The sequence below is a fragment of the Oncorhynchus mykiss genome, chromosome 1 (genome assembly GCF_013265735.2).
Source record: "Oncorhynchus mykiss isolate Arlee chromosome 1, USDA_OmykA_1.1, whole genome shotgun sequence".
Classification (NCBI taxonomy): Eukaryota; Metazoa; Chordata; class Actinopteri; order Salmoniformes; family Salmonidae; genus Oncorhynchus; species Oncorhynchus mykiss.
The window spans coordinates 36,341,516-36,357,486 of record NC_048565.1 but is presented as its reverse complement, the minus strand read 5'-3'; the positions used below and the strand labels follow the sequence as shown (position 1 = coordinate 36,357,486).

Below are 15,971 nucleotides of genomic sequence, written 5' to 3'. Positions count from 1 at the left end.
TGGGATGATTGACAGAGTCGAAAGCCTTGGCCAGATCAATTAATACGGCTTCACAGTAATGTTTCTTATCGATGGCGGTTAAGATATCGTTTAGGACATTGAGCGTGGCTGAGGTGCACCCATGACCAGCTCTGAAACCAGATTGCATAGCAGAGAGGGTATGGTGAGATTCGAAATGGTTGGTCATCTGTTTGTTGACTTGGCTTTCGAAGACCTTAGAAAGGCAGGGTAGGATAGATATAGGTCTGTAGCAGTTTGGGTCAAGAGTGTCCCCCCCCCCCTTTGAAGAGGGGGATGACCGCAGCTGCTTTCCAATCTTTGGGAATCTCAGACGACACGAAAGAGAGGTTGAACAGGCTAGTAATAGGGGTGGCAACAATTTCGGCAGATAATTTTAGAAAGAAAGGGTCCAGATTGCCTAGCCCTGCTGATTTGTAGGGTTCCAGATTTCGCAGCTCTTTCAGAACATCAGCTGACTGAATTTGGGAGAAGGAGAAATGGGGAAGGCTTGGGCGATTTGCTGTGGAGGGTGCAGTGCTGTTGACCGGGGTAGGCGTAGCCAGGTGGAAAGCATGGCCAGCCGTAGAAAAATGCTTATTGAAATTCTCAATTATAGTGGATTTATCAGTGGTGACAGTGTTTCCTATCTTCAGTGCAGTGGGCAGATGGGTGGAGGTGTTCTTATTCTCCATGGACTTTACAGTGTCCCAGAACTTTTTTGAGTTAGTGTTGCAGGAAGCAAATTTCTGCTTGAAAAAGCTAGCCTTGGCTTTTCTAACTGCCTGTGTATAATGGTTTCTAGCTTCCCTGAAAAGCTGCATATCATGGGGGCTATTCGATGCTAATGCAGAACGCCATAAGATGTTTTTGTGTTGGTTAAGGGCAGTCAGGTCTGGGGAGAACCAAGGGCTATATCTGTTCCTGGTTCTAAATTTCTTGAATGGGGCATGCTTATTTAAGATGGTTAGGAAGGCATTTAAGAAAAATAACCAGGCATCCTCTACTGACGGGATGAGATCAATATCCTTCCAGGATACCCCAGCCAGGTCGAATAGAAAGGCCTGCTCGCTGAAGTGTTTTCGGGAGCGTTTGACAGTGATGAGTGGAGGTCATTTGACCGCTGACCCATTACGGATGCAGACAATGAGGCAGTGATCGCTGAGATCTTGGTTGACGACAGCAGAGGTGTATTTAGAGGGCAAGTTGGTTAGGATGATATCTATGAGGGTGCCCATGTTTACGGCTTTGTGGAGGTACCTGGTAGGTTCATTGATAATTTGTGTGAGATTGAGGGCATCAAGCTTAGATTGTAGGATGGCTGGGGTGTTAAGCATGTTCCAGTTTAGGTCGCCTAGCAGCACGAGCTCTGAAGATAGATGGGGGGCAATCAGTTCACATATGGTGTCCAGAGCACAGCTGGGGGCAGAGGGTGGTCTATAGCAGGCGGCAACAGAGAGAGACTTGTTTTTAGAGAGGTGGATTTTTAAAAGTAGAAGTTCAAATTGTTTGGGTACAGACCTGGATAGTAAGACAGAACTCTGGAGGCTTTGGATCTTTGCAGTAGATTGCAACACCGCCCCCTTAGGCAGTTCTATCTTGTCTGAAAATATTGTAGTTTGGGATGAAAATGTCAGAATTTTTGGTGGTCTTCCTAAACCAGGATTCAGACACAGCTATAACATCCGGGTTGGCAGAGTGTGCTAAAGAAGTGAATAAAACAAACTTAGGGAGGAGGCTTCTAATGTTAACATGCATGAAACCAAGGCTATTACAGTTACAGAAGTCATCAAAAGAGAGCGCCTGGGGAATAGGAGTGGAGCTAGGCACTGCAGGGCCTGGATTCGCCTCTACATCACCAGAGGAAAAGAGGAGGAGTAGGATAAGGGTACGGCTAAAAGCAATGAGAATTGGTCGTCTAGAACGTCTGGAACAGAGAGTAAAAGGAGGTTTCTGGAGGCGATAAAATAGCGTCAAGGTATAATGTACAGACAAAGGTAAGGTAGTATGTGAATACAGTGGAGGTAAACCTAGGTATTGAGTGATGATAAGAGAGATATTGTCTCTAGAAACATAATTGAAACCAGGAGATGTCATCGCATGTGTGGGTGGTGGAACTAATAGGTTGGATAAGGTATAGTGGCAGGACTAGAGTCTCTACAGTGAAATAAGCCAATAAACACTAACCAGAATAAGGAGAGGCATGCTTAGTCGAGTGATCAAAAGGGTCCAGTGAGTGGTGAGATTGGTTGGGGTCACGGCGATTCAGACAGCTAGCCGGGCCATCGGTAGCAAGCTAGCATAGGATGGAGGTCTGTTTTTAGCCACCTTGTGCGTTTCCGTCGGTAGAATTAGTGGGGTTCCGTGTGGTAGAGGTGAACAATCCAATTCGCAAAAAAATAATAGATATAGTTATAGAGGCCCAAGAAAGAAAAAAAAATCATATATATATATATATATATATATATATATATATATATATATATATATATATATATATATATATATATATATATATATATATATATATATATATATATATATATATATATAATTTTATATATATATAATTTTATATATATATATAAAAGCTGCTATCAGTCAGATAGCAGCTGATAAGACAGCTAACGATTAGCGGGCCGCAGATGGGCGTTCAGGTAACGTCGCGACGGAGGAGCCAGCCGGATAACTCTCTCGGGTAGATAACGTCGGTAGTCCAGTTGTGAAGGCCCGGTGGGGCTCCGCGTTGGCAGTAAAACGGGTCCGGATAGGTGATTGTAGCCCAGGAGTGACTGATGGAACTCTTCAGCTGGCTAGCTCCGGAATAATTGATGTTTGCTCCAGAAGGAGTGGAGTGGCTTCGTAAGAAGCATTTTAAGGTCCTGGAGTGGCCTAGCCAGTCTCCAGATCTCAACCCCATAGAAAATCTTTGGAGGGAGTTGAAAGTCCGTGTTGCCCATCAACATTCCCAAAACATCACTGCTATAGAGGAGATCTGCATGCAGGAATGGGCCAAAATACCAGCAACAGTGTGTGAAAACCTTGTGAAGACTTACAGAAAACGTTTGACCTCTGTCATTGCCAACAAAGGGTATGTATTAAAGTATTGAGATAAACTTTTGTTATTGACCAAATACTTATTTTCCACCATAATTTGCAAATAAATTCATAAAAAATCCTACAATGTGATTTTCTGGATTTTTTTTCTCATTTTGTCTGTCATAGTTGAAGTGTACCTATGATGAAAATTACAGGCCTCTCTCATCTTTTTAAGTGGGAGAACTCGCACAATTGGTGGCTGACTAAATACTTTTTTGCCCCGCTGTATATATACGGGACACGACAAGACGAGGACAAAAGACGTCTGACTGCTATGCCATTTTGGTGGTCTCTTAAGACTTGCCCCCACTAACATTGAGCACTTCAAATACATTCAAAATGCACATATTTTCTGTGTGTGAGTAAATCTCTGACAGTGTGTTGTGTGTGTTCCCTTGGCAGAAGCAACACATGCAGGTGGACCCTGGCACAGTCCTGCAGAGACACCTGTTCCATGGAACCTCAGAGCAGTCGAGGATATCTCCCGACAGAACTTCAACCCGCGTGTGGCTTGACCCACTAGCCGTCACAGCCATAGCATTTACTTTGTAGTTTTGCCCAGCAAGCTCACCGCTACTCCGCCAGAGGGCCGAGACTGTTCAGAAAATAATTAATCAATGCCTTGAGTAAGAGCAAAGTTCCTCGTTTCTGTAAAAGGCGCTCTGTTTGTGAGGAATAAAGAGATAAAGGCAAGCTGTTCCTGAGACTCGTCTGTGAAGACCAGTTGAGATGCTAACACCCGACTTCCTTCAATCGACTCTGTTAAGTTGTGTCTGTGTTCAATGAGAAGTAATACACTTCTGAGCCTTTCAGTTGTATTTGTGCTCTTTTTCAGCAAATACACTATGGCTCTTCTGCACAGCATACTAATTATGTAGGGTGTTATGATCTGAGATTGTATTTAATTACCCCGAACATATTGCTAATACAAACCATGGCCAGTAGAAATGTATAGGTTATACATGTAATTGAATATGAATTTAAGTTGTCGTAGGAAGATGGATAGAAAGATTGTTGTCAATTCAATGTAGTCCACTTACCGTTTTGGAGAGTGAATCATGTATTGCACTCGTCTGCCTCCGCACATGCCTCCAGCGATAAGGGAATTGGCTAATAGTCAGGAAAACAAACCATCAGCATATCAGTCCAAAATGTTTTAATAATAGCTCAAAATAGAATTTAATACATCTAAATCATCTTTGAAAGAGAAGTGGTATACCGGGTAGGAAAACTAGTTCATGGTATGTACAGGCAGGTATGTACAGGCAGGTATGTACAGGCAGGTATGTGCAGGCAGTTGGATAGAAGAATAAAGTAATGTGATAGAAAGCCAAGGGAAAGGACCGAGTGAGAAAGGGCTACTCACATTAAGCACTTTGATTTACAAAACCTAAAAGAAAGCAAGGATAGGCTACCATAAAATGACACTGTTTAGAAAATGCCTGCGCCCTAGTGTAAGTAAAGAGGGTGAGAGTCCTCTCCTGAAGTTCAATCGCTGGGTTAGGGTTAGGTGGATAGGTTCTGGGGATAGGAAACAGTACTGCAGTTTGATTGTCCTCTTTATACAAACACAAACAATGTCAATGTGTATGCATATATACTGTAATATAAATACATATCTGATTGTACACCACTGCCCTGTCATATGTTCTATTTACAGGCCCCATTGCTCCCAAACCATTCCCGCAAGCAGCTCCAGATTCAGAACCAACATGTCCCAACTGCGGCAGGACATGTGGTTCCCGGATCGGGCTTCACAACCACCTACAATGGTACCGCCGCCAAGAGCGGTAGCCGTTATCTTTGGAAACGTTGGACTGCAAGTAAGTGTGTGTGTTGTTATATCATCCATTATTTATATAGCTAGGCTTTATTTGTGTGTGTACTTCTGATCATGCTTGCTGTCTTAACCCTTGCCCTGACCTCCCTCAAAACCCTCTCCTTCAACTCCTATCCTCTCCCCTCCAACATCCGGCGCCTCAAACCCCCCCTCCCTTGCCCCTGCACCCCAACAGTCACACTGTGAGTGTCGGCCCCCAGTGTATTCTCAGCCACACAGGTGTACAGACCCGCCTCCCGGGCCGTCACCATGACAATCTCCAATGTCCCCTCTGGCAGTAAGCGGTAGGCAGTGGAGGAGGGAGAGGAAGGGGTGAGGACTGAGGCATTTCCAGATGCTCGGCTGGGTGAGGGGGAATGGTAAGAGGACGTCTGGCTGGATGCAAGCTTGGTGCTGTGGGTGTGGTCGGATGGTCCTAGTCTCATTCCAGAAGGTGTGACCCAATAGATTGTGGGCTGAGGCTCTGCCAGTGCGCGACAGTGCAGAGTCAGCCTCTCCCCCTCTCTCACCCCCATGTAGTGAGGAAGGATACCAGGGGGGATGAGGGGTAGGCAGGAGGCTGACATCTCGGTGATTGACACTTCCCTCACACTACGAGCCCTCAGCTCTGGAGGCTCAGAACACAACGTGGCCTGAGGCTGGATAAACCTCACAGCCTGCGGCATCTGTGTATCTGTGTGAGGTTGCTCCTTAGCCACCCAACGGAACAGGCAGTCACAGCGGAGGGGGTTGGAGTACAGGCTGACCTCCCTCAGGCTGGGCAGAGACAGGACAGTGTGTTGGTGCAGAGCGCTCAGAGCGTTGGAGTTGAGCATCAGACTTTCTAGCCGGCCCAGCCGAAGGAAGGCCTGGGGGTGGATGTAGGACAGCCGGGGGTTGTTGGTGATCTCCAGCTTGGTGAGCTCAGGCAGGTTCTCCATGGCTGCCCTCTCGATGGCCACCAGCTCCTCCATGTTGTTCAGACCCAGCTCTGTCAGGTGGACCAGGTCCCTGAAGTCCCCTGTCTGAACCACACTCAGAGGGTTCTTGTTCAGGTCCAGGAACTTGAGGCCCGGGATCCTCCTCAGAGCCTGTGTGGGGACGGTGGTGAGGAGGTTGTCATAGAAGGACAGGCTCTCCAGACTGTCCAGCCCCTCTAGGGCCCTCTCAGTCAGCCCCTTCAGCCCCATGCCCCCCAGCACCAGGCTGTGTAGAGACCCCAGGTCCTGGAAGCCCCGGTCAGGGAGGACCTCCACTGGGTTTCCCCCCAGCATCAGCACCTGGAGGCGGGGCAGGGCAGTGAACCAGCGGGGCTCAATTGAGGTCAGGTGGTTGTTGTTGAGGTGCAGGCGCAGCAGTAAGCCCAGGCCGGAGAATGCTCCAGGAGCCAGGTAGAACAGCCGGTTGTGGCTGAGGAAAAGCTCCTGTAGGGCGGGCAGGGAGGAAAAGGAGGCAGGGGGCAGGAACCAGAGCTGGTTCTCCTCCAGGTGCAAGGAGAGTAGGGAGGGCAGGGAGGCAGCCTGGGGCTGGGTTAAGGTTAGGGTTCTAACACAGCTGAAGCGGTTCTGAGACAGGTCCAACTCGGTGAGGTTGGGGAGTGTGTGTAAGAGTGGTATCTCCAGGGCAGACAGCAGGTTACTCTGCAGACGGAGGGTGTGTGTGTCTGGGGGCAGAGGAGAGGGGAGTTGGGTTAGGAACAGGTTGTTACAGTCCACAGTAGAAGCCTCGCAGGACACTGACTGGGGGGAGAACCAGGGCTTCATCTGACACACACACCCTGTCGGACAGGAGACCCGCCATGGCAGGGAATAGACTACTAGAGCACTGGAAACCCACACCCACAGGATCAGCTGCCTCTTCAGTAGGACCATTGACACCCTCAGCATCCTCACAGCAGAGATGAGTTGATTCAGAGGAGTCGATCTATAGGAGTTGATTCAGAGACGTTGATTCAGCAGCGGCAATTCAATGGTGATTGACTCAGTGTTGTTACAACGTTACAGCGCTGTAGGAATCTACTGTTGTCAGGTTACAGTGCTGTAGGAATGTATAGTGTTGTGGATTGTCTAGGTGGCGGTCTCTGTGGTCAGACAGTTGCTGTCACATTGTGGCGACATGTGAATTGGGCATGGCTCTGTACACACTCAGGAGATTACCTGTGAGAGAGAGAGACAGGGGAGATAATGGGTCAAGGTCAGGTTTAGGCTGCGAGAATACCTCCTGTGTTTTCAACTCTCCATCAACAATTTACTTCCTCTTTTCATCTGCATCCCTGCTAAGTAATGGATTCAATTTAATTTGATGTAGTTTTGATCTCCCTCTTCTTTACTCTCATCGTGTATTCAATTAATTAAAGTGTGTGTATGTGTGTGTGTGTGTGTGTGTGTGTGTGTGTGTGTGTGTGTGTGTGTACTGATGACCACCAGTATCACCTAGTGGCAGTGGTCACCAGTAATGACAACAGAGGAAGTTTGAAATAACACACGCACACACTGGAGATAAAAGGGGAGAAGAGGAAAGGAGGGGGGAATATCAGAAGGGGAAAAGGGAATAGAAAGGAGAGGAGGTTGTCTTGCTGTAGCTGAGACTGCAGAAGGAGGGATGTAGCTGAACTAGCTATACGTACTGACAGAGATTGAAAGACATGGAGGAATGGGAGAGAAAAGAGTGAGAGCGAAGAAAAGGGAATGACGGGGGATAGAGGGAAAGGAAGGCAGTGAGGGAAAGGAAGGCAGTGAGGGAAAGGAAGGCAGTGAGGGAAAGGAAGGCAGTGAGGGAAAGGAAGGGAGTCTGGGAAAGGAAGGGAGTCTGGGAAAGGAAGGCAGTGAGGGAAAGGAAGGCAGTGAGGGAAAGGAAGGCAGTGAGGAAAAGCGAGGGTGCTGATCAATACAAATAGAGATGTATCCCCCTGCTGCCAAGCAAACACGCATGCACGCACACACACACACAAACACACACACACACACACACACACACACAAACAAACAAGCAAACACACAAGCAAACACACACACACCACAAACATAAAAACACAAGCAAACACACACACGCCAGAGTCTCAGCACACGTATGAGCTGACAACACTGTGACACACCACAGATGCCACTCTTCTCACTCTACTGCTCTGTGTGTCTGTCTGTGTCTAACCCAGACATGTCCTAGCAAACAAACTCAAGCAATTATGTCCAAACATTTGCAGCTCACAGAGAAATAGTCCTTACCATCAGAGGAGTATCATTGACTGCATGCATCTCTCGATCTTTCCTCTCTCTCCTTCTGTGCCTCTTTACCTCTCCTCGATCTTTTTACTGTGTTGTTTTTATCTGGGAATGTTCTGTCAGCTTTTTTTCTATGTGTTCAGGGCAAGCTCTACCATAAATAGTCATTATTTCGATCTCTCTCTCTCCTTAAAACATCTGTATCTCCTTCTCTGTATTTCTCTCTTTTTAAAATATCCCTGCTTTTCTCTTTGAGGCTGTGGAGAGATCTCTACAGGATGAATCTGCCTACTACCTCTGCTCTCCCCAACCCCTCTGTATCTTTAACAGTGTGTGTGTGTATGTGCTCTCTCTCTCTCTCTCTCTCTCTCTCTCTCTCTCTCTCTCTCTCTCTCTCTAAATATGAATTAATAGGAGATTCTGTCCCTCTCTACTCTCCAATGCCTCATAATTGCAGGCTCAGTGAGCTTTACATTTGAGTCATTTAGTAGATGCTCTTATCCAGAGGAAATTACAGTTAGTGCGTTAATCTTAAAATTGCTAAGCGACATTTTTCCTCAATAAAGTAGCTATCAGCCTAAATAAATAGATACAGTTGTGGTGGGGGGGGGGGGGGGGGGGGGTGATACTATTTTAAGAGGTACTCCTAGCTTTTGGAATAGCGCACTGGTTTGCTTTTAAAAAGTGGTGTATTGGAGCGTAGCTGCTGGCCACATAGAGAATGAACTATATGAGCTTCAGTGCACTGAGTTTTCCCGCGTGTGTGTGTGCAGTAAAGCAGAAGATTCTATCTTCTCTTTCTCTCTCTCCAGCAGTTGCACCTCTCCCCCCTCCTGTTCCTTCTCTCTGTGTGTAAAAGAGAATGACTATATATCTTTGTGTTTGTGTGTTTATGCCCTCAGACATTCCTGTGCCATTAGTGACAATTGAGGGGAAGAAACAAAAGGATTGCACAAAAGTTTCCGTTCTCTCCCAACAAACACTGACAAGTCACCTAACCTACACAGCTCAACACAAGGCTTTTCTGCTCAATCTCAGGCTTGAATGTGTGTGTGTTTATTGTGTGATCGATCAGCAAATCTATAAATAAAGATATATAAATATATCTTCATTATTAACCTAACCCATCTAACCGTAATGGAAGTCATGATGGAATGTCATGTTTAGTGTTGACCTTTTTTTACCTTTCCTAATCACATAACAACACAGAATATGAACATCAGTGAGAGAGGATATATGGATGGATGGATGGATGGATGACGGATGGAAGAATGGAGGGATGGAAGGATTCCTGTTGTGCAGAGAGAAGGGGATAATGGGAGCTGAGTGACAGAGATTCAGAAAAGTATGTCACCGAGACACACACACACACACACACACACACACACGTATTCACCCTGCAGGCTGAAAAGCAGTGGGGATGAGGGATGAGAGGGAGCAGCATGAAAAGGAATCAAGAGGAGAGGTCGTCATAGCAACAATCAGAGAGCATTGCTTTTATTTGAGAGAAAACAAGCACTGCTTCCTCTGTTCTCTCTTGAATTTTTCTCCAGTGTCTTCCCTCTATTCACCTCTCCTCTCCTCCATCTTTCCTTTATTCTCTTCTCATTTCCTCTCTCTGTGTGTGTGTGGTCTACTCGCACTGAGTCATGGTTGTAAATCATATGCTCCATTACGATGACCCTTAGTTAGGGCTGAGGTGAAGCATGTTGCAGTGTCAAATCCAGGGAATGATTCATATATCAGAGTAAAGCACTAAAGCAAACACACACAGACAGACAAACACTTCTGCCTCTCTAGTAATTAATTTCAGTGTAAGCAAACTGTACATCAGCAGCAGCCTCAAGAAAGTGCATCTCATGTGAATGAATATGATACAATACAATACAATACAATGAGTATGATACCATGTGATACTTTTGAATCCTTATGGCTCTTTCTCCCTCTTTACCTCCCTGTTCCTCTCGCTCTTTCTTTGCATTGGAATTCTGTCCACAACAGGTGTGCTGGACTGGGGAAGTCCTCAAGGACTTATGACACACCCTCCACAGCACAACACAGCTAAATGGTGTGGTGTGTGTGTTGTAACACTGCAGAGAGAATGAGGGAGAATCTGCTGCCATGGTGACAGGCCCAGCAGTATCTAATAGCAACCGGTTGCTAGGGAGCCTGCATTGGGAGAGGAGTTGGATGGTGTGTGTGTGTGTGTGTGTGTGTGTGTGTGTGTGTGTGTGTGTGTGTGTGTGTGTGTGTGTGTGTGTGTGTGTGTGTGTGTGTGTGTGTGTGTGTGTGTGTGTGTGTGTGTGTGTGTGTGTGTGTGTGTGAGAGGGTTTTGTAATGCATGGTTGAGTTTAGAGAAGAAAATCAAATGCAAGTTAGAATGAGTTCTCTTTGGCCTTGTTTATGATGGCTGTTTGGTCACGTTGGCGCTATTTGACACTAAATCCAGTACGGTTTTAAAGAGTGACTGCTCTTAAAATGCTAGAAAGTGGCCAATGTGGTATTGATATCAGTCGGAAACATTTATTATAGTGTCAAAATTGACTACAAATTAAATAGGATATTTGTGGTCATAGTCACTTCACAATCGAAGAAGGAGGAGACAGCTTGAAGGATGTCTGGCGAGACTATGTCAGAGTGGATAAATTGCCTCTACCCTCCATTCTATTGGTGAATGTGCAATCACTGGAGAATAAACTCTATGAGTTCCGTTCGAAACTATCCGATCAACGTGATCTAAAGAACTGTAATATCCTGTTTCTCCAAGTCATTGCTGAACAAGGACATGGTAAATTTAAATCAAGCTGGTTTTCTATACAATCAGCAGGACAGAACAGCGGAATCAGGGCAGCTCAACAGCTGGCGTGTGATCTCTAATATGAAGGAAGTCTCAAGGTTCTGCTCACCTGAGTTAGAATACCTCATGATAAGCTGTAGACCACAGCATTTACCAAGAGAGTTTTCATCTATAATTTTGGTAGCTGTCTATTTACCACCACAAACCAATGTGGTAGGCACTAAGACCGCACTCAATGAGCTGTCTTCTGCCAGAAGCAAACAGGAAAACGCTCATCCAGACGTGGCGCTCCTGCATTAAAGCCATGGACTTAAATGCAGGGAAACTCTGGACCACCTTTACTCCACACACAAAGATGCGTACAAAGCTCTCCCTCGCCCTCCATTTTGCAAATCTGACCATAATTCTATCCTCCTGATTCCTGCTTACAAGCAAATATTAAAGCAGTAAGGGAACACCCCCCTGAAATGGACAACAATGAATGGGAACATATTGGCACCGTACGAAACATATACACGATGTACAATGTTGATGTTTCATTCAAAGTTGATTGCAAATGCCATATGGCAAATGCCAAGTGTAACACTGCAAAAATCCAATAGATGGCGAGTGCGCTAGAATGCGAGTGCACTCCACTGTAATTTTACATATTGCAAATGTAACACAAGTCAAGACCCAAGAGTAAAATGTTGAAAAAATTTTCAAAAACTTATCACCCCCTTAATGCCACACGGTCAAGGTTGGGCTTGCACAGATCGGGAGGACCTCAGGAATGTTCCTGAGGTCAAATTGTGCTTCTAACCTTAACGGTTCACTCTCTGTCTCCCAAAAGCACTTGAAATTTAGGTCCAGGCTTAATTTTGGGTCTTCTTTTTTTAAAGGTCGCTGCACTCAGACCGAGCGAGCTACGGTCAAGCGGGGTATCTCGTTGAACTCGGCACAGCCTAGAGATTATGGTAATGCCATTGCAGGCTCTGTGTGTCTTTAAGCACTGCACTTTGTCACTCCATCCTTGCTGTGTGTATGTATGTGTGTGTGAGAGCTTTTCTTTGACGTCTGTTGGGAGAAATGACTGATTTACAGTTCATGATGATTGCCTAACCATACGTATGAAGTTCTGAAAAGATATGACCTTTTTAACCCTCCGAAACAGCACCTATGACACCATTTTAAGGCACTTCCGGTTGGCACAGGAACGTGAACACATATCCTCCTTGGGGTAGGCTCTTACAGAATCCTGAGTTTTAAGTTTTTATGTTAAGAATTGACTGATCTACACAGGGTTGAATGCAGTGATTTTCACAATTGCAGGTTATGTACATCAAACACCTTTTGGGTGAATTTAAACAATTCCGGTTGCTCTAGGAAGCTTAGAATCAACACAGGTAGATCTCATAGTGCCCTGATGGATTGTTATCGAAGACAGGTTCATAAGGCATTCATAACCCACATAGGCTTCAGGTTGAATTTAGGGTTGCAGGCAATGTATTCATATGGGGAGAGAAGTCAGTGAAACCTGTTTGATGTAAACACCTTCTTTTAACTATTAAGGGTTAATGCTACACGGTCAAGGTTAGGCTTGCACAGATCGGGAGGACCTTAGGAACATTCCCGTGGTTGAATTTTCCTTCTGAACCTAACGGTTCTGCCGCTGTCCCCCAAAAGCACCTGAAATTTATGGCCAGGCTTCATTTTGGGCCTGCTTTTTTTCGCGGTTGCTGCACTCAGAGCCAGCTACGGTCAAGCGGGGCGTCTCGTTGAACTTGGCACGGTCTGGAGACTATGGTGAAGCCATTTTTAGTGTTGATTTCAGAATGTCATTTTGGTGATGGTCCCTCACTGTTTAAACATATTGCAAATGTACAAAAGTCAACTAGCAAGTCAGTGTCCATCAGTCAATTAGATGTCATTCTGACACCAAACTGATACCATCTGACACCAAACCCACTTTTTCCAACTCGAAGCCAACTATCACATATTTCAGAGCAGGCCCATAATTCACAGCGTCTTCAGTTTAAAACATAATAAAAACATAAAACACATAGTTACGTTCTAGCTGCGGGTCCAGTTCTGACATTATGTGTAGACCTATGTGAGGCGACCCCGAATCCCTAGTTTCAGCTCGATAGGTAATTCGGTGCCCGAGCAATGACCTTAATTGGTGCTGAAAATCCACTTTTTCCATGCCTTGCTACGGGGTCCTTGAATGAGCTATCGGACAGAAACATTGGGGTCCGTCTCTATGGGCCGAGATGGTTTCAATGCACCTAGTCTTGCGACTCTGGGACTTTTCTAAATGTCGTCATTTTCATAATGGTCCAAATGAATTGAAGTTATTGCAAATGTACAAGGCTGTTTCTCGGTCCGAGAACCTTCTAGAGCCACATAACTCACCACGCGCTATCGACCTGAGCTCTAGAACAGGCATCTAAAGTTTCAGAACTCTAGGTCTGACGGTTCTTTTTTAGTTCAAACAAAGGTAACTATTGCATGCTCTGTCTGTGTCCCTCCGTCCTAGCTGTGTGTGTGTGAGTTTTTCTTGGAAATTTTATGGGAGACATGACTGATTTACAGTTGTGGGGGTTGCCTAATCACACATATGAAGTTTTTAACCCTTCGAAACAGCCCCTATGACACCCTTTTTAGGCACTTCCGGTTTGCACAGGAAGCTATAAGTAAACACATATCCTGATTGGGGTATGCTTTTACAAAATCCTGAGTTTTAAGTCTTTATGTTAAGAACTGACTGATTTACACAGGGTTGAATGCACTATTTATCATAAACTGCTTGTTGGGTATGGAAAAACACTTTTAGGGTGTAAACACCTTCTTTTAACTGTTAAAGGGTTAATGCCACATGGTCAGGTTAGGCTTGCATAGATCGGGAGGACCTCAGGAATGTTCCTGAGGTCGAATTGTGCTTCTAACCCTAACTGTTCTCCCGAGGTCACCCAAAGCACCTGCAATTTAGGGCAGGCTTCATTATGGGCCTACTTTTTTCATGGTCGCTGAGCTCAGACCGAGCAAGCTACGGTCTAGCGAGGCATCTCGTTGAACTCGGAACAGCCTAGAGATGATGATGATATGATAATGCCATTGCAGGCTCTGAGTGTCTTTAAGCACCGCACTTTGTCACTCCATCCTTGCTGTGTGTGTGTGTGTGTGTGTGTGTGTGTGTGTGTGTGTGTGTGTGTGTGTGTGTGTGTGTGTGTGTGTGTGTGTGTGTGTGTGAGAGAGAGAGAGAGAGCTTTGACATCTGTTGGGAGAAATGACTGATTTACAGTTCGAGGGTTTCCTAATCACACATATGAAGTTTTGAAAAGATCAGACCTTTTTAACCCTTCGAAACAGCACCTATGACATCATTTTTAGGCACTTCCGGTTGACACAGGAAGCTGAACGTGAACACATATCCTCATTGGTGTAGGCACTTATAGAATTTTGAGTTTTTAAATCTTTATGTTAAGAACTGACTATTTACGGAGGGTTGAATAAGTGTGTGTTATTTCAGAAAATCACAGAAATCTCGCAGAGCTCCGAAACCCACTTAAAAAAATATTTGTCTGAACACACTGCAACTGGATCTGTAACTTTTTTGGGGAAAAAACACCTTTTTTTGAACATCACCAATTGTACATTGTACGATTTCTCTTAAATTATGATAGATAAATGGCTTCTTCTTTTTTTCCTGACGCCGTAGGTTCATTTACTTTGACGTGAAGCGGTCAAATTAGTGCTCTATTTTCGTTTTTGACCTTTAATCCCAGAAAAATGTCCATAACTCAAAAAGCGTTGAGGCCTCGACACCATCTTGTTCGGGGCCAACTGCCCATTATGCCAAACCTATGCTCACCAAGTTTTGTCTTCAAAGTCTTTTCCGTTTAGGAGAAAAGGCCACGTCGTGATTGGTGATGTTTTGTACATTTGGAATATGATTCCATTCGCCCTCTGGTGGGATTTACCGGGACAGCGGAAAAATGACCAAAATGTGTTAATTTTATAAAACGGAAACCGAATGTCCGAGAGACTTCGTTCGATGACTTCCCGGAAGATCCGGCCCCGTGCACGGCCCGCCGCCGTACGCAAATTTTAGAAACGTAAGGGACCATACGTCTAGTAAGGGACCGTACAATTGCAATATGGACTTTCTCACCGACCATATGGCAAATGTCAAAATGTTCCCTTCATGTATGAAAGCACCAGTGACTCGGTCAATAAAAAAGTGGTCAGATGAAGCAGATGCTAAGCTACAGGACTCTTTTGCTAGCACAAACTTGAATATGTTCCGTGATTCTTCCTATGACATTGAGTACACCACATCAATCATTGGCTTCATCAATAAGTGCATCTATGATGTTGTCCCCACAGTGACTGTACGTACATACCCCAACCAGAAGCCATTACAGGCAACATCCGCACTGAGCTAAAGGCTAGAGCTGCTGATTTCAAGGAGTGGGACTCTAACCTGGAAGCATATAAGAAATCCCGCTATGCCCTCCGAACCATTAAACATGCAAAGTGTCAATACAGGACTAAGATCGAATCGTACCAGATCCGGCTCCGACGCTCGTAAAATGTGGCAGGGCTTGCAAATCATTAGGCTACAAAGGGAAGCACAGCCGAGAGCTGCCCAGTGACACGAGCCTGCCAGATGAGCTAACCTACTTCTACGCTTGCTTTGAGGCAAATAACACTGAACATGCATGAGAGCACCAGTTGTTCCGGATGACTGTGTGATCACACTCTCTGCAGCCGATGTGAGTAAGACCTTTAATTAACAGGTCAACATTCACAAGACTGCAGGGTCAGACGGATTATCAGGATGTGTACTGCGAGCATGCGCTGACCAACTGGCAAATGTCTTCATTGACATTTTCAACCTCTCCCTGTCCGAGTCTGTAATACCAACATGTTTTAAGAAGACCACCATAGTCCCTGTGCCCAAGAACACTAAGGTAACCTGCCTAAATGACTACCGACCCGTAGCACTCACATCTGTAGCCATTAAGTGCTTTGAAATGCTGGTCCTGGCTCATATCAA

The 15,971-nt window shown here is 45.4% G+C and overlaps 1 protein-coding gene across 1 annotated transcript; it reads right to left on the bottom strand.

Moving 5' to 3' along the window:
• Window positions 1–4,235: 4,235 nt before the first annotated feature.
• lrrn2 (leucine rich repeat neuronal 2) lies at window positions 4,236–8,433 on the bottom strand. The gene is made up of 2 exons (XM_021600344.2): window positions 8,137–8,433; window positions 4,236–7,071 (listed from the first exon to the last, which is right to left on the bottom strand). The coding sequence occupies exon 2, from the start codon at window positions 6,799–6,801 to the stop codon at window positions 5,047–5,049; it is 1,755 nt and encodes a 584-aa protein (XP_021456019.1). The 5' UTR covers window positions 6,802–7,071; window positions 8,137–8,433; the 3' UTR covers window positions 4,236–5,046.
• Window positions 8,434–15,971: the final 7,538 nt, after the last annotated feature.